The sequence below is a fragment of the Drosophila nasuta genome, chromosome 3 (genome assembly GCF_023558535.2).
Source record: "Drosophila nasuta strain 15112-1781.00 chromosome 3, ASM2355853v1, whole genome shotgun sequence".
NCBI lineage: Eukaryota > Metazoa > Arthropoda > Insecta > Diptera > Drosophilidae > Drosophila > Drosophila nasuta.
In genome coordinates this window covers 53,307,429-53,333,300 of record NC_083457.1, presented here as the reverse complement: position 1 = coordinate 53,333,300, position 25,872 = coordinate 53,307,429, and the positions used below count along the sequence as shown (strand labels likewise).

General features: G+C 37.3%; 7 protein-coding genes across 8 annotated transcripts; 4 read left to right on the top strand and 3 right to left on the bottom strand.

The window, feature by feature from the left end:
* Positions 1 to 17: 17 nt before the first annotated feature.
* LOC132788571 (uncharacterized) lies at positions 18 to 1,299 on the top strand. Its single transcript, XM_060796052.1, has 2 exons — positions 18 to 371; positions 453 to 1,299. The coding sequence occupies exons 1-2, from the start codon at positions 213 to 215 to the stop codon at positions 960 to 962; spliced, it is 669 nt and encodes a 222-aa protein (XP_060652035.1). The 5' UTR covers positions 18 to 212; the 3' UTR covers positions 963 to 1,299.
* A 610-nt stretch (positions 1,300 to 1,909) lies between these two features.
* On the top strand, positions 1,910 to 4,438 carry LOC132791991 (putative glycerol kinase 5). Its single transcript, XM_060801170.1, has 6 exons — positions 1,910 to 2,210; positions 2,283 to 2,376; positions 2,436 to 2,935; positions 2,997 to 3,455; positions 3,842 to 4,005; positions 4,063 to 4,438. The coding sequence occupies exons 1-6, from the start codon at positions 2,082 to 2,084 to the stop codon at positions 4,337 to 4,339; spliced, it is 1,623 nt and encodes a 540-aa protein (XP_060657153.1). The 5' UTR covers positions 1,910 to 2,081; the 3' UTR covers positions 4,340 to 4,438.
* Positions 4,439 to 5,444: 1,006 nt separating this feature from the next.
* Positions 5,445 to 7,058, bottom strand: LOC132792385 (cyclin-dependent kinase 8). Its single transcript, XM_060801732.1, has 2 exons — positions 6,858 to 7,058; positions 5,445 to 6,793 (listed from the first exon to the last, which is right to left on the bottom strand). The coding sequence occupies exons 1-2, from the start codon at positions 6,986 to 6,988 to the stop codon at positions 5,554 to 5,556; spliced, it is 1,371 nt and encodes a 456-aa protein (XP_060657715.1). The 5' UTR covers positions 6,989 to 7,058; the 3' UTR covers positions 5,445 to 5,553.
* Positions 7,059 to 7,563: 505 nt separating this feature from the next.
* On the top strand, positions 7,564 to 8,571 carry LOC132789497 (ribosome biogenesis protein SLX9 homolog). The gene has a single exon (XM_060797551.1). The coding sequence runs from the start codon at positions 7,662 to 7,664 to the stop codon at positions 8,202 to 8,204; it is 543 nt and encodes a 180-aa protein (XP_060653534.1). The 5' UTR covers positions 7,564 to 7,661; the 3' UTR covers positions 8,205 to 8,571.
* An 85-nt stretch (positions 8,572 to 8,656) lies between these two features.
* LOC132789496 (zinc finger TRAF-type-containing protein 1 homolog) lies at positions 8,657 to 16,377 on the bottom strand. 2 transcript variants are annotated; one of them, XM_060797549.1, is made up of 8 exons: positions 15,798 to 16,377; positions 11,529 to 11,635; positions 11,301 to 11,415; positions 11,099 to 11,222; positions 10,050 to 10,202; positions 9,716 to 9,993; positions 9,554 to 9,657; positions 8,657 to 9,495 (listed from the first exon to the last, which is right to left on the bottom strand). In XM_060797549.1, the coding sequence occupies exons 1-8, from the start codon at positions 16,164 to 16,166 to the stop codon at positions 9,468 to 9,470; spliced, it is 1,278 nt and encodes a 425-aa protein (XP_060653532.1). In that variant the 5' UTR covers positions 16,167 to 16,377; the 3' UTR covers positions 8,657 to 9,467. The 2 variants fall into 2 exon arrangements, with proteins under 2 accessions (XP_060653532.1, XP_060653533.1); XM_060797550.1 differs by having other exon boundaries at positions 11,577 to 11,635.
* A 502-nt stretch (positions 16,378 to 16,879) lies between these two features.
* Positions 16,880 to 17,348, bottom strand: LOC132790083 (large ribosomal subunit protein mL42). Its single transcript, XM_060798515.1, has one exon. It carries the CDS (start codon positions 17,340 to 17,342, stop codon positions 16,929 to 16,931), a length of 414 nt encoding a protein of 137 aa, XP_060654498.1. The 5' UTR covers positions 17,343 to 17,348; the 3' UTR covers positions 16,880 to 16,928.
* A 1,226-nt stretch (positions 17,349 to 18,574) lies between these two features.
* Positions 18,575 to 20,810, top strand: LOC132789834 (uncharacterized). Its single transcript, XM_060798125.1, has 10 exons — positions 18,575 to 18,737; positions 18,812 to 19,289; positions 19,356 to 19,509; positions 19,571 to 19,711; positions 19,783 to 19,911; positions 20,003 to 20,082; positions 20,143 to 20,223; positions 20,279 to 20,356; positions 20,420 to 20,573; positions 20,632 to 20,810. The coding sequence occupies exons 2-10, from the start codon at positions 18,825 to 18,827 to the stop codon at positions 20,733 to 20,735; spliced, it is 1,386 nt and encodes a 461-aa protein (XP_060654108.1). The 5' UTR covers positions 18,575 to 18,737; positions 18,812 to 18,824; the 3' UTR covers positions 20,736 to 20,810.
* Positions 20,811 to 25,872: the final 5,062 nt, after the last annotated feature.

Below are 25,872 nucleotides of genomic sequence, written 5' to 3'. Positions count from 1 at the left end.
CGAAATTTATCGATAACTGATAATTGAAGCGCAGTAAAAAAAAAGCTTGTGAAAAAAACGAAATAGTGGAAAAGAAATTCAGATAGTGCAGCAGATAAAGCGTATAAACGCTGCAAGTGAGCCAAGCAAAGTGTTCCATAGACGCCACCACATCCAAAGAGGCACAAATCACGTCCAAGCACAGCGCACATTAATCAAATAACAGCTGCAATATGTCGGAGGAGGAGCTGGCGCCAATTAACGAACAGGACTTTAAGGACCTGAAGGAACGTATGAAGCTGATTGTCGACGCGGATCCCAGTCAGTACCACAACGATTTCTCGTTGCGTCGCTTTCTGCGCGCCTTCAAAACCACAGATGCCGCTTTCCAAGTGAGTCACCCACTTATTATGGTCACCACAACATTTTGACATTGAAAACGCGTCGCCCACTCCTCGATTTTTTTCGTATAGGCTTTGCTCAAGACTAACAAATGGCGTGAATCATATGGTGTGGCTAAGCTGAACGATGTGGACTGGAGTAACTTTAAGAACAAGGCGCGTGTGTTGCGGCATCGCGACTGTGTTGGCCGTCCAGTGATTTATATACCATCCAAGAATCATAACACGGCTCGTGACATCGATGAGCTGACGCGTTTCATTGTCTGCAACCTGGAGGAGGCGTGCGCCAAGTGCTTCGAAGAGGTCACCGATCGTTTGTGCATTGTCTTCGATCTGGCCGAGTTCAGCACCTCGTGCATGGATTATCAGCTGGTGCAGAATCTTATCTGGCTGCTGGGCAAGCATTATCCGGAACGTCTTGGCGTCTGCTTGATTATCAATGCGCCGGGCATTTTCTCGACCATCTGGCCGGGGATTCGTGTGCTGCTCGACGATAACACCTCGAAGAAGGTGAAGTTCGTGAGCAATGAGGCGGATCTGTGTCAATACGTGATACCAGATATATTGCCAACGGATATGTAATCGCTTTAACTTTCGCGCTCGTTCCAATTAGTCATAGTCACACTTAGACACATATCTCCATGATGAGGCAGGCGGAACGATTGAGACGACGTGTACCTTCTACTACTACTACTACTAGCAACCAACCTAAGTACCTAAGACGACGTTGTATTTGTATCTATGCAGAAAGATAGAGGATCTAACATACATAGTTTGTAAACTCCACGAAATCAATGTCTTTAATTTGTAGTGTTTTGTCATTGTATTTGTGCATACAATGCGATATTTTAGATAAATATTTATCTACGCATGTATTACTGTTTATTTATAGCGTAAATATATATATAATATACATACTTATATATGTACTTTGTGAATGTGAGTAATCATATTTATATTTGGTGTATAAATAAAGTTGTAAAACGTGAAATCTGAAACCATTATTGACAACACTAATGCGGCATGTTCTACATTTAGCCATTCTTATCGCATGCATCATAATGATAAGCGCTATATAAATTCGAAAGTTTGTTTTTTTATGGGTCGCAATTGCCGATAATGTTGTGTATAAACAAGCGTTGATTGCCCTTTTGCATTTCTAATATTCTATCAGTTTGCCGCCATATACAGCGCTGCCAGACAACAAGAAGCAAGTGGCAAATTCTGGCAACGTTGCAAGCAAAGCTCTATGCGAAATATGAGGTGTGGTAGCACTTGTGCGAAGTGACGTCACAACGCGTTGTTAATTAATAATAATTGATGTGAATGTTTTCCAATTGTATTTCCTACTATACTATGTTAATAGTTGGCAGTCCGTGGTATAATATATATGTGTTTTAATGAATATTCAGCTAAAAAAGGGCTTTTGGGCACTGCAACTATGACGTAGCAAGTACAGTGAATGATGTCAAGGCTTTACCACAACCTTTTTGTTCATTGTTCATTGCAGCCTACTACTTTAGCTTGTTGTGTATTATCTAAATCTCGAGCAGCACTATTTTTGATAAGCAGCAATACTTAAAAGCAGCAACATGGAGCTAAACAAAAATAACAGCAGCGTAGCAAACTCAGTTTGCCAGCGTTCGCCGTTTAGATGTCAGTGAAGCAGCGACAGCGGCAGAGGTGTCGTTAGTATTTGAAATGACAACAGAAACAGCAACAACAACAAATAAAGCATCTCATATTGCGGCGTTGGACGTGGGGACAACGTACGTACGATGCTTTGTTCTCGACGACAAATGTGTGGTCAAGGGGTCGGCAGCAGACACAGTGAGTAGTGCAATTCAGTTAATTGGCAAACTGTCAAAGTTCCTACTACAAGCACTTGAAACCTGTTTGCAGGTGGAGCTATTAAATCCGCAGCCCGGTTACTTTGAGATCGAACCCGAGGGATTGTGGCGCAAGATAGTCAAGGTGATAACGGAATCGATACGAGGTGCGAGGTCGACTTTGCCTTGCGTTTCAAGTGTTAATCCTAATCTATTTATTCAATAGATGCCAAGTTAACGCCTGCGAATATCACCTGCTTAACGATTTCCACACAACGCTGTACATTCCTCACCTGGAATCATCGCACCAAGGAATACTATCACAACTTTATCACATGGAAAGACTTACGAGCCGATGATTTGGTGCAGCAATGGAACGCAAGCTGTTCTCTGCGTGGCATGAATGGCGTCGCCTATGCTTTGTATTTGCTCACTCGAAATTCTCGTTTCTTGGCCGGCAGCGTGCTCAAGCTGATGAACAGCCAGGTGACGCCACGACTGCTCCATGAGATGGCATACAACCCGAAACTGCAGCAGGCACTGCAACGGAAGGAAGCGCGCTTCGAGTTGCTCGATTCTTGGATACTTTACAAACTGCGTTCGGGCAACGGCTTGGATGTGAATGTGGAGCACATAACCGATATTACCTCAGCCACAGCGACGGGTCTCTATGATCCCTTCACGCTCAACTGGTCCGCCATTGGACGCTTGCTGTTTCGCATCGATGTGAGTAGGAGAATGACTTCAAATTGTAGTTCGCTTTATTAATAAGTTCTTTTATTTATAGCTCAACATCATGCCGCGTGTGGTGGAGAACAGCTATCAGAACTTTGGTCATGTGCATCCCGCTGCCTTCGGTCCCGATTGGGGCGACACCAAGATACCCATTGCTGCCTCTCTGAGTGATCAAACAGCTGCCATTTGGGGCTCACAATGCTTTAGCACTGGCGATGTCAAAGTTACCATGGGGACTGGTGCTTTTCTGAACCTAATCACGGGAGTGGAGTGCAAGGCAGTAATTAGTGGCATGTACCCGCTGGTGGCCTGGCAGCTGAAGCAAGGCTCGAAGCTGCAGCAACGTGATACCATCTACTGCATCGAGGGAGCAGCTCATGACTTTGGCACTGTGGTGAGCTGGGCGCAATCTTGTGAACTGTTCGACGATCCAGCCGAGACTTCGGATATTGCCACATCTGTGCCAGACACTAACGATGTCTACTTTATGCCCGCCTTCAGTGGACTGGGGGTGAGTAGAGGGGTACAGTAAGGGAGGTAAAAGTAGTAAAATTAAGTGAGAAGCGAGAAGAAGCTTGAATCTTGTAAACTCTGTTAAAACTCTGTTCATAGATCAGTTTAGGTTGATGCCAGCTCTTCCTCATTTCTATTGAAATTATAGATTCAAAATTAGCTAACAATACTGTTAAAACCTATAAGAATATCCGTTTTGCTTTGAAAGCACGTCACACTTTCTTCTGCACCTTTTATCAAAGTTTATTGTGACATATTTTCGCGAAATAATTATTCGCAACAGTTGCTATACAAAAAAAACTGGTTTAAAAGTCAGCGACTTCTCTTTGTTCCTGACTGTTCTCCCTTAAACACTTTCTAAATTAAGAGTTATTTATGTTACAGCCACCGGTTAATGATTATCGCGCTGCCAGCGGGTTCATTGGCATGACGCCATCCACAACCAAAGCGCACATGGTGCGAGCGCTTCTAGAGAGCATCGTCTTTCGGGTGGTGCAACTCATTGAAAGCGCTGAGGAGGAAACGCATCAGAAGCTGAAGGTCATCAGGTGAAGTTCACTCAATACCAATTTTAACTCTCATAACTGATTGTTTATGGTTTGTAGAGTTGATGGCGGCGTCTCCCGAAACGATTTTGTCTGTCAATTTCTCGCCGATGCCAGCGGTTTAAGTGTGGAGCGCGCCGAGTGCTCCGAGTCCAGCATTATGGGAGCCACTTACTTGGCTGGCGTTAATCATGGCATCTGGCAAACGCTCGAGGAGCTCAAGAGTTTCCGCAAGGTGGAGCGCATCTTTAAGCCGCAAGCGAAAAATTACAAAGTCATTTCTAATCGCATGCTGAAGTGGAACAAGGCCATCGAACGCTTTAGTGGATGGTATTGAAGACTTGAAAAGGCAACCACATCGATTTTTTAGTATGATATTAATTTGTTTACCACCTGCACTTTTGTAGAAAATAAAAATGGTCTATTAGCTTTGTTACGCTTTCGTGTCAACATTTTTTAAGGTGTTAAATGAAATGTTTAAATTGATGGGCAATTAATCTTGAAACTAATTTAAAATGCAGGGTTATATTTTGTAGACTACGTTTTTGTTAAACATGAGCGATGATATTAGTTCAACTTTGACTTCAGCATAAATTAAAAAAAGTTTTGTTTTGGGTTGTGCAAATATGGTGAGAAAAATATAAAGCAGACAAAAAAGAAAACCTCAGCTATTTTAAGTATAAAATTAAGTAAGAACGCTTCAGTCGAGTGTGCTCGACTGTGAGATACCCGCTACCCATTTTGAATAAAAGCAAAATAAGGTATTCTTAAAATATACCACAAAAATACTAAGATATACCGAATTCTATAATTGATATATTGATACAGTAGAAACTACATTCAAATAATATACCGCAAAAATACTATTTGGATATTGATATAGTGCTGCATTCAAAATATACCAAAGAGGACAAAATATACCATAGTAAGAAGGACATGTTTATATCGTCTCGACTGTTGTCGCTAAAAAGCTTTGGATTTTGCTATGCTTAGAAAAATATAAGGCAGACCAAAAAGAAACCCTCAGCTATTTTCAGTATGATATTAAAATGTTTATGACCTGTGTTAAAAATAAAAAGACCTATTAGCAGTTTTATTTATATTTCAATATATGTTTTTCAGCAATGGAAGTACTGACTTTTAATATGATATAATTTTAGACCTTCCACTTTTGTAGATAATAAAAAAAGGGTGCTGTGAGCTTAGTTTTAAACTCAAGGTTTTTCAAGTTGTTCAATTAAAAGCTGAGATTGATGAGCGATTAAAACAGAGTTAATCAACAACTGCTGGGAAGCAGAATGATATATTGGATAGATCTTTACTATCATCAAAGTTGTTGAAGTCGTTACTAAATTTTGTGGACTTGACTTTAATAGAAAGTAAACAAATTTAAGGTTCTTTTTAAGTTAAAATGCTAAAAGTAGAACAAAATAAATTTACAAATACAATATTTAGACGCATTATTTAATATTTAGTTTGGGGTTTTTAATTTTTTTAAATTAAATTATGAGAAATGGATATGGACAACATAAAGAGTGTGGGAGTTCAGTCTCAGTTGAAGCGTTGCTGGAAACTTTGTTGCTGATTGAACATCATCTGTTGTTGCTGCTGCTGTTGCTGTTGTTGTTGCTGCTGCTGCTGTTGTTGCTGCTGCTGCTGATGGTGGAAATCCTGTTGATTTCCTGCGCCAGACAAACGCACTCGCTTCGCATTTGGCTCGTTGGGATTCATTTGTTGTTGCTGCTGCTGCTGTTGTTGTTGCTGTTGCTGCTGTTGTTGTTGCTGCTGCTGTTGTTGCTGCTGCTGTCGCTTGTTGTCCGACTTGTCCTCCTGGTCGTCGTCCGTGAGGAACTCACGCTTCGGATACGGAATGGGGCAACCGGCAAAGACGTCCTGCGTCGGCACCGGCTCCTCTTGGAAATACTGATCCTGCATCGCCTGCTCGGAGGTGATGCGTTTGTTGGGATCCATCAGCAGCAGCTTCTGCAGCAGATGGAATGCTTTGCTATCGGGTTTGATCTTGTGACGTTCCATGTACTTGGCCAGCGAGCAGGCGGAGTAGGTGGAGCGTTTAAAGTCCTTGGTGAGCGTATGATGTTCGGGCATCTTCTTGATGTCCTCCCAGTCCTTGTCTTGTGGAAATCCCATCACATTAAAGATGCGGTCCAGCTGATCGTGATGATAGGGATTGCTAGTCTTAATGTCCTCCTGACGGCAGTGGAAAATCGGCTCAGATGTGAGCAACTCGGCAAAAATGCAACCAATGGCCCAAATATCAATAGCTTTCGTATAATGCCGAGCGCCAAGCAAAAGTTCTGGAGCACGATACCAAAATGTGACGACGACGGGATCCAAATCCGCCAGCGGTTTCAGAGGAGCATTGAACAATCGGGCAAATCCCATATCTGCGATCTTGACACGTCCACGCTCATTGCCATCGCCCATGACAAGAATGTTGGCAGGCTTAAGATCTCGATGCAGCACCCAATTACTGTGCAAATAGTGAATGCCATCGAGTATCTGATAGAGCAGACTCTTCACCATACCCCGTGGCACAACCACCTGCTTCTTGGTTGCCTTGGCTGCTCGATGGAACTTTATGATGTGCCACAGATCGTGCTCGGCATAGTCGATTAGCAGGAACACTTTTCGATCGCTGTGCGAGAGAAACACACGAATCAGTGTGATAACATTCTGGTGTTTTAGTTCGCGTAGCAGAGCGATTTCGCGACAGGCGGACATGGAGAGACCAGTGCCATCAATTTGTTTCAGTGCGTACTCCTTGCCGTCGCTGGAAAGGGTTAAAAGTTGCAAATTTCACTTCGGCTTCGGCTTTTGTTTGATTTGCTGCTCACCTCGTTTCCTTCCACTTGGCCTTGTAGACGTGACCGTAAGTGCCGCGTCCCACTTTGCAGCCCTCGTAGTTGAACAAGTCCTCCACCTTTGTGCGCTCCATTTGGGTTTTCATTTTAAAATCGTAATCCATTTTGGCGTTTTATTTTGCATTTGCCACTTTGCCGTTTACATCAGCTGTTTGCAAACATTTAGCGTCGATGTGACCGCAGGCTGCATTACAAAAAAAAGTTGAACGTCAATCCAAGATGGTCACACTGATTGTTGTCGTAAACATCGCTTTAATCGATGTAGTTTTCTCTTCTATGGAGAAGAGACTGATTTGTACAAAGCAGTCTATTATAAAGCAAAATTAGGTAGTATTGCTAAACTCTACTCTCTAAAATCGAAGATTTATTTGATTATAAGATGCGCATCTGTGTACAGGAACGAAGTTAATTAAACAAAGCTAAATAATAGCGACTTTTCGAAAGAGAGATATATTATTATATTTATATATAATAAAATAATATATTATTTATTTGAGGATAAATAATAATTTTCAATTTTTGGTTTTACATTTAAAAAACCACGATAAGAAAATTGTTAGAAACCATATTTAGAACCTGGGAGACAAAAAACACTTATACAGCAACAGGTGTGATTTTAAAAAATACTAATATACCGACTTAAATATAACGTCTTAAAACTTCGAGCTGCGGTCACTCTGTAAACTTGTTATTTTTGTGCTAGAATAGAAACAACGTGCAACCCACAACACGCAGAGTTTAAAAATAAACAATTAAATAATAAATTAAAATCTACAAATGGCAAAACGTAATATACGTGCAAAGGCCAAGAGTGCCATCGGTGCTGTGAAGCAAAAGGCGAATGAGGCACAGGCCAAACTAAAGAAGGCGGAGCGCCAAGAGAATATGCTACACAAGACTTTGTCACCCAAGCAGACTGCAACAAAAAAGGAGAAATCCGCACAGAAACACACAAAACTTTTGAAACGGTTTGTGACTATCAAAAAAGAGGTAAAGGAGGAGAACGCACGCAAGAATCGAGAGAAAGCCAAAGTCGTTGGGGATTTGAAGCCACTTCGGGATGCGTTGCCCGCCTTGGGAGACATTTACGATCTGGTGAGGAGCTCTAGGAAACCAGCTGAGGATAAGAGTGCTCTTGCTGAACCAGAGAAGCTCAGTGCCAAAAAGAAGATTAAAACAAAGCGTGAGGAGTATGTGAAAAAGGTACAATCCTTTGAGAAGCTGATCAAGGACAAGAATTTCAAGAAGAATCCCCGAGAAGCCATTTCGAATCATCTGAGGAATAAGTATCAAGCAATGGAGGAAGATGATGACGAGTAGAGAATAAATAAAAGACTGTCGTTGCACTTGATTTTATTTATTAAGAAATATCATTAATACATAATTGTGTGTATTATGTATGTAGCTTTATATCAATTATTATCATTTAACGATGCATATAAATATTACACATAAGAATGTAAATTGTAAGCATTATATAAAGTAATGGGGATTTTCATAATTTTTGTTTTCGCTTGTTAACAGAACGCAATTAGAGTTAGAATAATATAAACTTTTTGAGGGGGGAACAGCATTCTATTGTATTGAATTAAGCAAAATGGAGAACTGTTATTGTTGTTGTTATTTGTTGTTGTCTCTAAATCTTTACGATTCTACAGAATATAGAATAGCAGCTACTATTATCATAGCCATAGAGCCATGGAGCTCAGCTTGTTTTGGATCAGCTTGGTGTTGTTTTTCTTACAGTTTATATATATATACTAGTATATAGATTTATTTAGCACAGACTGTGAATCCGTGTCCGACAGTTTTTTTTCCTATATAGAGGGATATACATATCGTTATCGTTAGTGTTATTGTTAGCATTAATTGTTATGGCTCGATTTCGCAAGCTTGTGTTTCAATCATTATTCCAGTGAGATCATTAAAATATTATTATGGTTTATGTTTATTTCAAAGTCGCACTACACGAATTCTCTAGTTGCATTTAACAGCAAAGATTAACATAGTTATTTATTTGAAATTATTTTTAATTAGTTTCTTCAAATGGCATTGTCTGATTTCTTTTTCTTTTGTTTGTAAATTAGCTGTACATCATTATTATATGTACTTCACTTTATATCTGTATATTGTATATGGCTGTCAGTTTACGGCGATAAGATGGGGACTTGGCATCATAAAACATAATCAGGGTATATCGTATTCAAACGTCAACTACATTAAAGTATGTATGTATGTTTTTCTTGTGTCTTAACATTAATTATATCGCATCTGTTTTTTCGTTACGTTACGAGCTTCAGTAATGTGTCTGAGGGACAAAAGTTTTGCAATATAAAGCTTAAAACTCGACTAAATTTAGGGTTACAATTACAACCTACCGCGTTTACAAATTGTATTCAGTGTTTGTGTTTGTTTTCGTTTTTTTTGGGAGGATCATCGGGTAGGAGACATGTACATGTTTATAGATAGAAAATATATGTATATTAACTATATGTCTAGGGGGGTTTTGCACATTTATGAGTTAGAAACAACAAACTTAAACTAGTTTTTCAAATTCTGCACTACGTGTATTTAACGATCGCTTTACTTGTTCAGCAGAAACATTAATAAGCTGCAAAAGAAGAGAGATTAGTTGGAAAGTTTGAGGGAATATATATATTTTTATTTACCGGAAATTGATGCCTTTGTTAGCCAACATGCGGTTGCATTCGCTAGAGCCGCTGGCACCATTTCCATCGGGCAAAGGCAGCACATAATAATCACTTTCGGTGCTCTGTTGAAATAGATTTATTAATATTTGATTTAACATTGATTAAATCTTTAAGTTTTACCGTCTCTGTGAACTCGTGCTTGTAGATCTGCGTGGACACCTTCATGTCGGAGAAGGGACCTTTGAGCGCAAAGAAATGTATGCTCATGGGTGTGCTTGTCTTGGTCTTCAAGATGAGCTGATAGGTGATGGTGCGCTCATTCGATTGATGCGGATCGCGTTGGCTGTTGTTGATGCGCGCCTTCACCACCCACTGCTGATTGAAGGCCGAGAAACGTGCCGTCTCATAGAACAACTTGTGCACATATTCATCCGTGCGATACGGTTTCATTTGTAGATCTGAAAAGTAACTTGACTGTAGACTATTGAATTCTATGAGTTATATCAATGCTTACCATTGAAGATGATTTTCTCGTAGCTCAGCAGATCAATCAATGTGTTGAACATTTTCTTTTCCTCTTTAATCTTAACATCATGCGCCTCCAGGGCGGCCATGACTTCGTAGCCCGATTTCTGCGGGTGCAAACAATTGCGCTCATGCTCGGTGGCTAAAATGGGAGAAAAACAATTCAGTTATAATTTAATTCCATATAAAGTAACAGAAAAATGCTTATAGATATTTTATCATCGATCTAAAGCTCTTTCGAATGATTCTCAAATCTGTTTACACTCAATCTTCTAATATAACCTTATCCTTATAAATGTAGACTCTAATTTTATAATTTCATTTTCAATTGAAATTTAAGAAGACCTTCTTGAAACTATAAAATAGTCGTTTTCTTTTAGACAATGGATATGTTTATAATTATGACATTATTTTAGGCCAATTATTTCATTACTATACCCCCAACCTATAGGCTAGAAGGTTATTATAACTTTGTATCTATTTTGTATGTGAAAATTCACCCACTTAATACGGGTCTTGGTAGCTTTGGCTGACAATCTGGTATGTTTTATACTCTATGGTATATTTTGAACGTAGTACTATATAAATATACTGATTACAGCCTGTGGCACATTTTAGTATTTTAGCGGTTTATTGATTTGGTATATTTTAAGAAAAATAACCTACTGTTTTGCTTGTTACTTGTCTTTTTTCTAAGAAATTTCTTAATTTTAGTAGAATACCTATAATTGCAAATATTTTGTAATTTGAATACATTCTTAACAGATATTTCTATATTTCGAAATATCGCTTTACTCTCACTGCATTATTATTAAGGCATACAATCGTTTTTTCAGTGTATATGATTAAATTATAATTATTTCATTAATTCTTTTAAGAAAACGTTCATTTTAGTAGAGTATTGGTAATTACACATCTTTAGTTATTCGAATTCTATTCTTGTAACATTCTTAACTATATTTATGAACATCTTTTCATTCTCATTCCATTATCATATAGTCACACAACAAATATAGACTTCTTTCAAGAGCGACTTACTCTCATGATACGGTCCACGCCACTGGCAACCAATGCGATGATATTTGCATTTCGTGGGACGCTCCTGGCACTCGTGTTGTTCATGGCGCTCCAGCGATTTGTATGGGAACTCCTTGTTGCAAAACTGGGAAATGGCAAAGCCAGAAATGAAAATATGCAAATTAAAATGGAAGGAAGGGGGGGCGGAACTTTCATCACTCACCTGACACTCGCTGGGCAACTCAGAGGCGGCCTTCTCCACAGCGAGATTACGGGATGCGGTGCTTTTTGATATCTCCACACGGCAATTGGGGCATGTGGCAATCTGATCACGCAGTCTGCACACATCGAATGCAAATGGAAATGGAAATAGAAAGAAAAGCAGAAATTATTCAATTGTTCATGGGATTTAACAAAGAAGGAAAGATGTAGAAAAATGTGTTCAATTCACAGTAAATAATTTTTGAGGTCTTTTAATTTTCGCTTTTGTGTTTCATACCGTCCATCCGCCAGGAGATGGGTGAAGCAGGCGGCGCACATCAAATGACCCATTTGGCACTGCAATTAAAGAGAGCAAACGGGGAGAGAAGAGAGGCATTAGTGCGGGCGCATGACAAGAGAATCGGTGTTAGGTGAGTTCATTAATTATAATATTATTTGAGTATTGAGTAGTAGTAGTAGAAACTAAATGAAAAAAAGTGTGGAATACAAATTAACCTGCAATTAAAGAAAAAAGAAGAAAAAGTTGCTATTAGTCAAAATACGCCTTTTTGCAAAAGTTTCACAATGTTTTTGTTTTCAAGATGAGAAGGAATATTCGTGAAAATGGAGGAGGGGGGAAGAAATGAACTTTTGATTGGGGTCGAGTGGAAAGTGCTCTGAAATGGATGGAGAGGCTGTGTTTGCTATGATGTCAGGTGTATAAATGGATGATTTTTTTTTTTCTTTTTTTTCCTGTGGGTTCCTTAATAATCCTTGTTGGTAAATAAAAACGCTTCATTTGTATTTTGGTTTGATTTAAATAATTTGCATGGCCTGCAAAATTTATTGATCAGTTTCAGTTTCATTTTCTTTTTTCTTTTCGATTTTTTTTTTCAGTTTTCAGTTTTATACTATTTTTCTATTTGGTACATTTCAAAGATATTTCAACAGTTTTACAGCTACTGCCTCTGATTAGATTTGATTTTAAAATACTTAGCAGTAATAGTTATTAATTACATTACTAGTGTCTGTCTATGTGTGTGTTTGTGTGTGTAGCTTTAGGTGTGTGTGTGTGTGCTTACAACAGTTAGCTAAATTGGTAAAAAAAAATATACGTTTCGTTTTTAAATTCGACTTAACTAGATTAATCATTAGAGAAAGATATAGAGATAGTTAAGATAGGTTTGAGATGTTAGAGAATGGAGCGTGTAATGAACTCCATGATGGAAAATTATAAAGTTAATACAATTTGTTTATTTTTTTTTTTTATATATTTTAAGTGGGCCAATTGTAGAGAAGAATATTGTGGAAAGAAATGATTCGTGTTACTTTTTGGTGAATGATGCAGAGAAACAGTCGATAGCAATTTTTGGAGGGTAGGTAAAATCGTTTTGTTCCAGTCAATTGAAAGATAAGCCGAAAGAAAGGTCAAGTCTTCTGATGGTAATTACCATTATGATTCTGGGTATTCATTTTTTTTTTTGGTGTGTGCGTGTGTGTGTGTCTGGGTTTTTTTTTGCAAAGAATGCGGGCGTCGCGTCGCATCGTTAATTATCGTGGTCGTCGTCGATGCGTGATAAAAACGCATTTTTCGGGCTGCTGTTTGCTTTTGGTTTCGTTTGCCTGCATTTGGAAATTTCTATTTACGGAGTTGACATGTGCGATATGCCCAACACACACACACACAGACACGCATATGCATGCATGCACATGTATACGCATGCACATGCATGCATCTGTGTTGTGTATTCAGTAAATATCTCGCTATTCCAAAGATAAGCGCTCGTCTGTTATTTCTTGTCAGGCATCTCTCACTCACACACACATACACACATGCATAACTGCTTGTGTATGTGTGAGAGTTGGACTTACTCACTGCACCCCAAATCCCATTCCCATTCCCAATTCCATTCTCTTTCAAGTTGAATGAACTTCCAAAATGTCGCTCCAGCAGCATTAACAAAAAAAGCATTAGCCAACACTAGGTTATTTATGACCTACAATAACCGATAGGCAGCTGCCTGGCAATTGTTTATAACAAAAACAAACTTTGAACTTGTTTTTTTTTTTTATTTGCGCTTCGCTCACGCGGCAGACATAACAACAAAACCCAGCTGATGATGTTTTGGTAGATACGCATACAAGCACATGTATGCGCGTGTGTGTGTGAGTGTATGTGCGAGTAAGTAGCCCTGTCAACACGCAGCAGAAGAAGAGAGCGAAGAGAAAAAAACGAAGCAGGCAAAAGAACAACAGTAGTGGATACAAGACAGATAACAACAACGTTGTGGCTTAGGTAAAAAGGAATAAACAAGACACATAAAAAAACATACGCTAGAGTTTTACAGGTTTCAGGTATATTGTACATATATTGGGCCAAAACTGGTAAAACGAGTTTGTCATAGAGATTACTACAGTTTTGCTGCAAATCACAACAATAGCAACAACACAACCTGCGCATAACAAATCTTAAGTGCTGCCCTTGCAACTACACATACATACATATGTACATACAAACATACCTACTAATAACACAACCATGCCAATCGCTGCCAATTAAATGAGATTGGAAAAGTTTCAAAGTGCGTTGTGGTTTTTTTTCTGTCGTTTTGGGCCAATTGAATTTCCTATGCCTTCAGAAACAGCTGACTATGCTCAGCTCTGTACGAGAGAGTGCGAGTGGGACATTACGATTGTTGACACTGCATGTGTGTGGAGCGACAGAGACAGAGAGAGCGAGAGGCACAACAACTGGCAGCAAAAGCAAAACAATAACAGAGAGCGTGAATATGGAGAGTGGAAAAGAACGTAAGGTTGCACGTGTGTGTGTGTGTGTGTGTGTGTATATGCAAATGCCAATTAAACTATTGAATGCTGCTTCTAATTTATAATAATACCAGAAATTAGAAAAATTTTTTAAATTTAGATTATTTAAATACAAAATGTGACCTCAGTTGAGTTGTGTGTATGTTTGTATTTGCTGCTGGGTCAACGTTATGACGCAGTTGTATAAAACTGCGTGTATGTACATATGTATGTATGAGTGTGAGAGCATAAACATGAAACACCGAAAGAGAGAGAAAGTCAAACACAACGAATTGAGAGAGAAAAGGCTTAGAAAGCAAACGTTGAAATCAACAAGAATAAAGATAAGTATATATGTACACATGTATGTATATATTTAAGTATCCAAAGTATGTTTGTATTACGTAAAGTGCTAATTGTTTATAAATTGGCTCAATAAATTATTAAATTGACAAATAAAGCTGCCAACTAAAGCCAGCAAAATTGATGACGAACGTGTGCAATGAATGAAAAATTTTTATGCATCACATGTGTGTATGTATAAGTGTATGTACTTATATACACATGTATATGTAGGTGTGCACATAGAAACGGCTTTAAAGAGGAAATGACAGACTGACAATTGGATGTGTGAATGTGTGTGTGAACAAAGCAAACAAACATTGACGTTGCGTTGTTAGCATTTTTTTTTGGATTGCTGGCGGGGCGGGGCAACGGCAATGACGACGACGTCGACAACACTAGCGATGGCGCCGTCGCTGCGGAGGTCGCAGTACGGGCAACCAGCTAAAAATAGGCCACGAACAAGCGAACAACAAGAAAAAAAAGAAAGAATACAAAATACATACGGCTCCCATTTCACCATATGTAAATAACGCATCTATCTTTGCGATTGCCATTCGCACTGTTCCCAATATACATACATATGTGTGTATGTATGTATGTACATAAATCTGTGCATGTATTGGTGTAATAGTAAGGAATGCACACGTCGCATTTGAAACTTGTGACGCAACAGCAGTAAAATTGTAACTGCGCAGATAGTTGTAAGGTGAGGGGGAGGGGGTCATCGGTGGGGTGAGCATAGAAATTAAGCAGGGTTGCTTTGCGCTTTGCTTTGCTCGCCTAAAACGCAATAGAAGTGCAGCCAGCATGGCGAGAACTGCATGTTACACACATACACCGTATGTAACAGCAATGCGTGCGAGCGAGTGCGCTATATGCATGTGAGTTACAATACGATCGCGTGGTTTGGGGGTTTTTAGAAGGGAGGGAGCAGGGGGTGCTCGCAAGTGCCTGGCATTGTCAGTTTTCAAGGCAAACGCAGCGGGCAATTGCAAACGTAACCATAGACAAGCGAAAGAAAACAACAGCAAAACGACAAGAAAAAAAAAAAACAGTACAATGTTCTCTCGCACTCTCTCTCGCGCTCTCTTTGTGTTGGGGAGGCCAGCTGTGTGCGCTCCGTAATAGGTTGACGCGGTGTGGTGTGGGGAGTGGCCGCTCTGCTTACAGCTGAGTTTGCCGTTTTGCTTTTGCTCGATTTGTTTTGTATACAGAGAATATGGTCACGCATACAAACTCATGCACTTATGCATGTGTGTGTATACATAAATACACACACACATGCGTCTTTAAGCATATACTTTTAATTCAATAAAAAATATAAATGCAAATAAATAACATTTCTTTTGGTTTTGTTGGTGCAACTCACCTGATACATGGCCGTTTTGGGCAGATCCAAGCAGACGGCACAGCAAAGCGCCGTCGAAATGCGATACGCAAGCTTCTCGTTTGTTCCGCTTCTAGCTCCAGCTGGACCACTGCCCCCGCCCCCTGAGGATGGGGACGAGGAGGATGCTGCATTTGGATCGAGCATTTGCTTTTTAGCTGGCGGCTCGCCACTGCTTTGCGTATCTAATGGCACGCCCACTGAGCCGTTGCCGCCCCCCGATGATGATGATGACGAGGTGGAGGCTTGCATTTGCAATTGCATTGTGGACACCTGGTTATCACCTAGCATTGGTAATGTGGACGAGGGGGGCTGCTGCACCGCCGAACTAGAAGACTCAACTGTGGACATATTTTTTGTTGTCTATTTGCCTTTTTTTATTCTTTCAATTTTGGTTAATGCAAATCGCTCTCTTTCTCAGCTTACACATACACATAAGCACGCACACACATAGACACTAATACAACTGTAGAAATGCACTGCACTTTCTTTGCTCTTTACACTCCCACTTTTTGTGTTATTTGAAAACAACTTTGCGCCAAACGTCCGTTCGCTTTGAAAGTTACAGCTACAATGACACATAAGGCAAGTGAGAGGAAACGTCAATCAGGCAAAGAATATGAGAGAGAGGTTGGACAAAACAATAACAGCATGTTAGAACATATGGCATAACAGCGTGCTTAACATGGGTGCCTGCATTTGTGGGGCACAGGTTAATATATGAAAACGGAGGACTTTTTAAACGAATATTATTAGGTTATCCATAAAATTAGCCTGTCTATTGAGTTGTTATAATCTTTGATTATCAATACAGAATTTCATGTTTAAAGGCGACACACCATGCCAGTTGTCCTCTGCATGATGGGTTATGTTAACCATACTCTTGTCTGTTAAGCTCAAAATGGTAATGTTATGCAAACAGCTGTTTTTGTTTTGGCTTTTCTTACGATTGATAAATTAATAAATATATGTGTATATTAAATACACACAGCAAACCTAACAGCTTTGTTAATCATATAAAAATCCAATAAATTACTGTTTAAATTAAAAGACACAGCTGATTTAATATATGTATGTATAACATTAATTTATTGGACTTATGTAATGCATTGTTTACAAGTATGGCCGGTCCATCGGAGTCTTCTTGGCCTTCTTGTCGCGGGCACGCGGGAACCAGCGATGCTTTGTGGTATGTGTTAGCTTCATAAGCTCTTGGCGAGCCACCTCGGGATGCTTGTTTTTAAATGCACTCATTGCCGAATCCAACGCCGTCTCCTTGATGACACTCGATGACTGTTTGGCAACAGTTTGTGGCAGCGGTTTTGTGTGTTCGTAAGGAAACTGTGTCTCTGGATGCCAGGCGACAATGGTTTTACCATTTTTAGTTACAGCCACGCTCTCCACAAGGCTCTTACCGCCCACTGCATTTGTATTTATCGCATTTTTAGTTAAATTTGTTGAAAATAAGCGACAGGTAGAAAGAAAACGTGCCGACGACATGTTGTTTAACAGAACACTGGTTAACATATAGACAGCACTGAACAAGCGAACAGCTGATCGAACGCGATGTAGCCCTGGATAAATGTAGTTTTTAAATATGCAGTTGCTAAATTTTAAAGGCTCGTTGTTATTTTCATGAAATTGGTTCTAAGTAAAGTAAATCATTAATTGCTTTGCCATATATTATCTTAGCATTAATTTACTAAACCTAATAAGCAGTGGAGTATTTAAAAAGGAGCGCAATTGTCAGCATATTTGTAGTAAGTATTGGTATATTTTCGAATTCAACAGACGGTTACACTTTACCGCACAATTTGATTCGTTTTGTTTTATTCGTTTTACAAATATATTTAAAAAAAGAAACTATCGTTTCATCGCAGAATCGCATAAGACACAGGAATCCACAATTATCAATAAAAAGTCTACAGAATTTCTTGAATTTACAGTAAGTGTGAAATTGTCGCTTTGTTTACATTTGCATTTCAGACTTATTTATTTTTTTTAATTTAATGCATATAGTTGGAAACTAAAAATGCGACGACGTGGACGTGGCCGTAAATCGCACTCCCAGACTGGGTTCTGGAGAACCAGTCTCCATCCTCTCAGTCAGGACGAACAATAAATTCCCCATCCTTGCAGACAGATCGGGCAAAGCAGTCTCCACTCTCTGATCGACCTTATCAGCATAAGCTCAAACATGGTCAAAAATCAAAACATCCAATACCGGACTTGCGGTTTGACCAGCTGAACCATTTCCCACATTGGTTGGATCGAAACAGTGGAAAAAGATGTTGCAAGCACTGTAAAACTTCACAAACGCAATGCATATGCACGAAATGCAACCTACATTTATGCTGCTCAGCGAATAAAAACTGTTTTGTAGAATACCATAAGAAAAAATTAAAAAAATCTTCATTATTTGAAAAAAAATTTTTCACTCAAAGCCCCAAGCGTGCCTTCAGGCACGCTTACCTTTCCTCTCACCTTAGAGGTAAACCGAAGATTCAACGTAATTTCTAAGCACATGTTTGAGTTTAGAAGCATTCATTTACCTAAAAGAAAATGTCTTTTTTAGTTCCATGAAATTCGTTGTAAGTAAAATGAATGATTAATTGTTTTGGCAAATTTTATTTTAGCATTAATTTTCTAGGCCTAATAAGCAGTAGAGTATTTAAAAAGTAGCGCAGTTGTCAGCATATTTGTAGTAAGTGTTGGTATATTTTCGAATTCAACAAACGGTTACACTTAACTGTGAATCAAACATTCGCACAATTCGCGCAAAGGAAATATTTTTGATTTGTTTTATTTTATTCATTTCATAAAACAATTTAAAAAGGAAACTAGCGTTTTATCCGAGAATCACATAAGGCACAGGAATCCACAAATATCAATAAAAAGTCTACAGAAGCTCTTGAATTTGCAGTAAGTGTGAAATTATCGCTTTGTTTACATTTGTATTTCAGACTTATTTATTGTTATTAATTTAATGCATATAGTTGGAAACTAAAAATGAGAGGACGTGGACGTGGCCGAGGACGTGGCCGAGGACGTGGCCGTAAATCAAATGTTGCAAGCCAAGAGCGTTCCTCTGAAAATACTCAACTGGCCTTCGATAACTATGAAGATCCGCTTGATTTTGATGAGAGTGTTAAGGTGAAGAACGAAGTATTTGTTGATGAAATTATGCCGGAATGCGAAGTCTTTGGCATGATGAGCAGTCAGGATCTGCTGGAGGAACAGCGACGCACGCAGCGAGGCATGATAGCCATTGATGAGCGCAACATCAATGAACGTTTAGGTTCCCTGGAGCGTAAAGTGGATTTCCTGATAAATTTGCATGTCAAGATCCTCGCCAGAGTTGACAAGTTGTGCGAGGATGCTAAGGAGGTGGTCGAACCCACAGAGTTTCCTATCAAATCCAAGGAAGAACTGGAGATCATGGATGAGAAGATCGCGAATGCTCCTGATAAATATGTGAGCAATAATTTTCGATACAAATATAATAAGTTAATTGATTTCCTTTTTTCAATATGCATTTAGATCGAATTGTTTAAGGTTCTTTTTAAACCAGACGGTTTTGAAAAGCATATTTGTCGCATTTTCAACGATGAGATGGTCATCGAAATGAACTTTGATGGCGCCTGTTCCAAGCTGGGATTAACTAACTATGCCAATTTGAATTCGGCTTTATTTGGTAACTAATAAATAGATGGAGGTATATGTATATAATTACTAATTAATGTTCTTGCTTGCAGAATCGCTAAAGAGAGAGGGTTTTACATACGGTGATTATAGAAAGACGGTCCGATCGGCTTTCAACAAGACTAAAAATCGTATCTATAAATCATGGACGCGACGTAGACAAGCTAAATCTGCGCCAGCGCCATCAAAAAGAGGTGAAATATGCAGCACAATGATAATGCAACATTCAATATAATATATTTTGTATTTATAATTGTTGGCAAAGCTATGACTCCCAAGGAAGATTCGGCAACAGGTGATGAAGAGGAAGATGAGAGTTATGAAAATCCTGAATATAAAACTACATCGAAAAAGCGCGGTATAGAAAAATCAACGCCTAAGCTAGCAAAAAGAGGTAAGACCTCAAAAACAATTCTCTTTTAATATTATCATTCATTTATTAAGAAGGTTATAATCAATTTTAAATTTAAACTTGGTTTTCACAGTCATGGTTGAAAAAGAGAAATCACCACCAGCTTTGGAAGATGCAGATGAATTTGAGGTGGATAGATTTGAGGACTCGTCGGTAAGTTGGAACACTTAATGGATTATAATAAGTGTAATAACGTTTTCTATTTTCCGACAGCCAATGGATTTTGTCAAAGCCAATCTGGATATTTTGGAGGATGATTATGAACCAGAGATGTCAGCAGAACTTGAAGAACTTGTATGTACTATTTTAAGAAGTGAAAAAATGAATAATGGCATTATCTTTCCAATAGACAGTCGATTTTCCCATCAAGGATAAAAGCCAATTGGACGCTGTCGAAAAAAAGATTTCAAGCAATCGAGAAAAATATGTAAGTTCTAAACTCTTAATTTCACTTCAAACAAAATAATTCCTATTATTATTATTATTATAGGTTCGGTTGTTTAAGTTTTATTTAAAGTCCGGTAGCTTTGAGGAAAACTGTGCGTCCTTTTTCGATGGAAGTTTGGCAGTTGATATGAGCTATGAAGGACTCGGCTCGAAAACGGCATTCAGCAATTATGTGCACTTTAATATTGCTTTATTTGGTAAATATTAAAATGATAAAATATTTCTTATTTTAAGACTTCCATTGATTTCCAACAGAATCTCAAAAAAGTGATGAATTTACGTACGAAGATTATAAAAAGAGCGTGCGTAATGGTTTTTTAAAATACAAAAAATGGAGACGCAACGATAAGAAGAAATAGTTTAGATTAATATTAATATAACTTATTAGTCTTAAGCAATAGAATAGTTCAACTACCAGTTTTATATTTATAATGAAAATAAAACATTGTTTTAGTGTGGCGGATATTCGAAGACTTACACGTTATGTAGTTTAAAGTGTTTTAGTTTTTGTATTTGAAAAGAAGAAATATACGTTGTGTTTATAAGTATTGAGTCTTGTGATGTAAATAGTTTGAAATTGGCGATTAATAAATATCGATACCGATTGGTTTGGTCTGTCGTGTTCAAAAATGGCGCTTATCGAAAATCGATATCGATATTTTCGGTCTATGATGTTCAAAAATGGCGCTTACCAAATATCGATATCAATAGTTTTGGTCTATCGTGTGCCAGTGTTGAGCAACGTCACTTTAAAGCGCCAAATTTAAATGCGAATAAACATTATCTGAGTGCTTTTTAAATTTAATATGAGAATCGTAAATAATTTTGCACGCTTTAAAGGTGATTTGTGCACAGCGTAACCTCGGGATGAACCTTAAATGTGTGTCAATATGTCAAATAATCAAATAATTAATATTCCGCCCTAACAACAGGCAGTTTGCCCCAAAGGCCTTTGGCAAATTAAACATTCTCGTTGCTGCTGCTGTTGTCTTTTTGGTGCACGTCTGAAGCTGTTTTCCATTTTTCTATGCCACTTGACTGCCGGCTCGACGTTTCGCCCTCGTTCAGCTTTGCTGCTGATGCTGCTGCTAATATTTTATTGAGTGCCTCAAATTTATTTTGAATAAACAGGCAAAACGTCGCCGGCTTTTCGGCCGTAGTCATAGCAGCACATCGTTTGTCGTCATCTTTGCTCTGCTTGTGCAAAAAAAAGAAATGATGCCAATTTCACACTTCTTCCGTTGCTTGCTGAGAAGTAGAAAAAAATATACATTGTTTGCCTGTGGCAAATGTTTATTTATGTATTCGCTTTACTCGCCCTTGTCTTTGGTTGGATATCAAAAGCGACTTCATGACTTGAGCTATCAATGATATATGTGTACGGATACGGCAAAGTTATAATGCTATTTTTGATTTAGATTTTTATTTAATTTGCATTCCAGACCGCAATTAATTAAGCGGACAAATCAACAAATAACAACACACGAAATGAGAATTTATCTACATAGGCAGCATAGAATGGCCACAATAACCAAATAGCTGTCATTCGACTGTCGATGTCCTCGGTTATGGTCCATAAAAGTGGCACAAAAGCAAAAACAAATGCCAGACACGTTGAAAATACATTGCGTATACGCACAGTTATCGCTCATACATACATTTCCATCGCCAAATTTATTATACAAAGCGCTCTGGGGGCAAAACTATGTATGCCACGCCCACCTTTTGGGCTATTTCGTAACGGGCAGCCATAAAAGGCGGCAGCATTCCTGCAAATTGTCCCCCATTTGTTTCGCCTGATAATGTCTCAATAAAATCTGTAAGGCATCCATAGGTGTGCACATGTCTCCCTCTCTCTCTTCTCTCTCTCTCTCTCCCTTTCTTTCATGGTGTGTGTATAAGCATGTTTTAGGTGTGTGTTATTGACAATACGCCTGCCACTTAGCTCAGCTTCTGTACACATATTGGGCCTTTGCAACGAAACTATTTTGTAATTACCAAAGTTGTTAAATTTAACGACAAGTGTCCTTTGTTTCGCTGAATCTCTCTTTGTTCCTTCACTTACTTTGCTCTGAGCACTGCGTGTGTCCTTTCTGTGTGGAAAGTGCATTTTATCTAGCCTCGCAGCTAAGCTGACTGCTTAGTTTAATTAAATAGTTTTCATTCATTTATGATTAAAACACCATTGGCCTTTAATTACTTTGCCCAAGAAATATCCTTGCATGCTTGGGGCGTTCTCAAAGAAAGTTTCACGAGAGATTTGGGTAAAAGTATTGCTAAATGTTTCTTGAGACATTAAATATTTTGCAAATTGTCCCCACTTACCTAAAACTTATACGTTTAATACTCGTATTTTAATTCGAACCGAAAATGTTTTTTTGAAAACGCCTTTTTTCAATTCTGAGGAAGTTTCGCGGGAGATTTGGCCAAAAGTATTGCAAAATGTTTCTTGAAACACTCCTTTGACATTTCTTCTATCATTAAATATTTTGCTAAGCGAAGACACTTACTTAGAACTTCAACTTTTAATATTCATAATCGATCCAAAAGTGTTTTTTGGAAATCTCCTTTTTCTTAATTCTTTACACTAACTCACAGATTATGTTTAATAATATTTGATTACCTAATATATAATACTTTTATATCAGTTTTGCCTTTAGTGTTTATTTCTAGATCCAAAAATGTTTATTTATTTAATTTAATATTATAAATTTTTTTTTAGTCGAAAGCGTTTTGTGGAACACGTTTTTTATTAAATTTAAAAATCATGCTATACTAAATTTTTCTATTAGAAAGTTAATCTTATCTTATCTTACTTATTCAATATATTATTGTAAATCTCTTTTGGGCGAAAGCGTTCTCTGGAACACGCCTTTGGTAAGTTTTCTATATAGCTTAATGAAATATTGGCAATTTCTAATAATCCAACACTAAATCATTTAATTTAAAACATAATTTATTTTATTTATTTAATATAACTTTGTAAATCTCTTACAGTCGAAAGTGTTTTCTGGAACACGCCTTTCCATATTAATATTAAATCTGTTTACTTAAACCTAATTAAAAATTGACAATTTCCTAGAGTAAAAATAATTCAACAAAATTTAAATTAAATTTATTTTATTTTTTTAATATAACATTACAAGTCTCTTAAAGTTGAAAGTGTTTGTCGGAACACGTCTTTCCATATTAATATTTTTTTCTACTGTTTACTTAAACCTAATTAAAAATCGAGAATTTCCTAGAGTTAAAATAATTCAACAAAATTTAAATTAAATTTATTTTATTTTTTTAATATAACATTACAAGTCTCTTAAAGTCGAAAGTGTTTGTTGGAACACGCCTTTCAATATTAATATTTTTTTCTACTGTTTACTTAAACCTAATTAAAAATCGAGAGTTTCCTAGAGTAAAAATAATTCAACAAAATTTAAAATAAATTTATTTTATTTTTTTAATATAACATTACAAGTCTCTTAAAGTCGAAAGTGTTTGATGGAACACGCCTTTCCATATTAATATTTTTTTTCTACTGTTTACTTAAACCTAAATAAAAATTGACAATTTTCTAGGGTAAAAATAAATTGAAAATAAATTTTGTTTATTTATTATTTTAACATTGCAAATCTCTTACAGTTGAAAGTGTTTGTTGGAACACTCCTCTGGGCATATTTTGCCTGCCAACAAGTTGTCCACACTGCTGTCTGCATTGCATGAAAAGTCTTCCTCAAGGCTGTCGCTGGGCAATTATGCATTGAAGTGCAAAACGTTTGCTGCATTTCTCTCTCTCTGTCTCTCTCTCTCCCTGTCTCTCTTTCTCGCTTGTCATAAATAAAGTTTTAATTGTTATGGCTGCTGATCTTAGAGTAAGAACAACGTCTGGTCAACATAGATTTTAATTATAGATACACGAGGATTATGATTTCAACACAAAAGTTTTGACATTTCGTAAATTGTGATATTGATTTAAAGCTGCAAAGTGGGTGTCATGACCAAGTCACACGGTGCGTATGATTAATATTTCAACGAAAATCGAGTTATTAAGTCAATGGATGGGCTCAGCAGCAGCTACGTGACTTGTGTTGTGTTATCTTCGTACCTTCTTAATCGAAACCAATAAATTGAGAGCTAATCAATTTATGGCTTAGCACGCCACAAATTGCAGATTCCCTTGTCGCAAAAACGAGGAAGAACCAAAAGCAGAAGTTGAAGCAGCAGTAAAACAACAAATTGCGAGTAGACGACGTCAAATGCTGTGTATGTTTTTCATTTCAATTTCGATAAAGAGCAGAGGCCTAAGCTCCCCATTCAAATCATGGACAAAACTCCCCACATGGCCGTTATACTCAATCGAATGTGTGAAATGTTCCCTTTTCATAGCTGAATTAAATTCCAATGCGCACGCACAACACACACCACATACATCGTACACACACACACACACACACACACATATATATATAGTAGATATATAAGCCCATTTATCTGTACTCCTATGTAGATATATATCGAGTCTCTAAACCTCTTCCATGGTTCGCACAGTGGGCGATCAGCGTGACACAAAAGCCTTTGTTCTTATTTCCACACTTTTAATTGGATTTTTAAATTCTGCATTTGGTTTGTCCTTTAAATCGATTCGAAATCAATTAGAAATGCCAAATGCCACAACTTTATATTTTTGGATTATCCTTCTTTGGGAATTTCACATGAGAATATGTTTGAAATTCACAATTGAAATATTCATTGTTTCTATGTCTTAAATATTATTTAAAATACTGTAGAAATACCATTATTTCTAGACAAATTTCAATACAAATTATCAATAATTTGAAGCCTTTAACTATATTAATATAATATTATTTATTATTGTTATTAATCTTTAATTGATTAAGCAAGTATATTTTTTTTTCTAGCTCCATTGCATTGGAATATTTTTTAAATTCAAAATTCTAGTTACAATCTTCATATTTCTTTAAAGAAATTTAAAGTGTTAATTACATTTCAGAGTGTTTTTGGAGTATTTTTAATACATTTTTCAAATATTAAATAAACTTTAAGCTCTCGAAAGTAACAGAATTTTGTTATAAACTTTATTGCATTCTAAAATTGTTCTTAAAATCGAATTTAAATGAAGTTTTTTTGAACGTAAACCTTTAATATAATTGTTCCCCAAAGTTTTTAAAAGCTGTTAAATTTCCATTATATCTAGAGAAATGACAATATAAATTATTACCATTTCTATTTATTTTTATAAAAGTATTCAAAAAATAAGTTAAACTTTTCCATTACAATGATATTTGATATTTTTTATCAGTTTTTTCTTTTAAACAGTGATCTGTTCAGCTTTCTATATTTCAGATTATAATTAAATATTTTTCAACATATTTAAAGTTTAAATTAAACTTTGAGTTCCTGAAGTAATGGAATTTTTATTAAGATTCATTGCATTGTATAATTTTTGCAAAGGAAAATTAAAAATTTTAAGTTTGAGTTCTT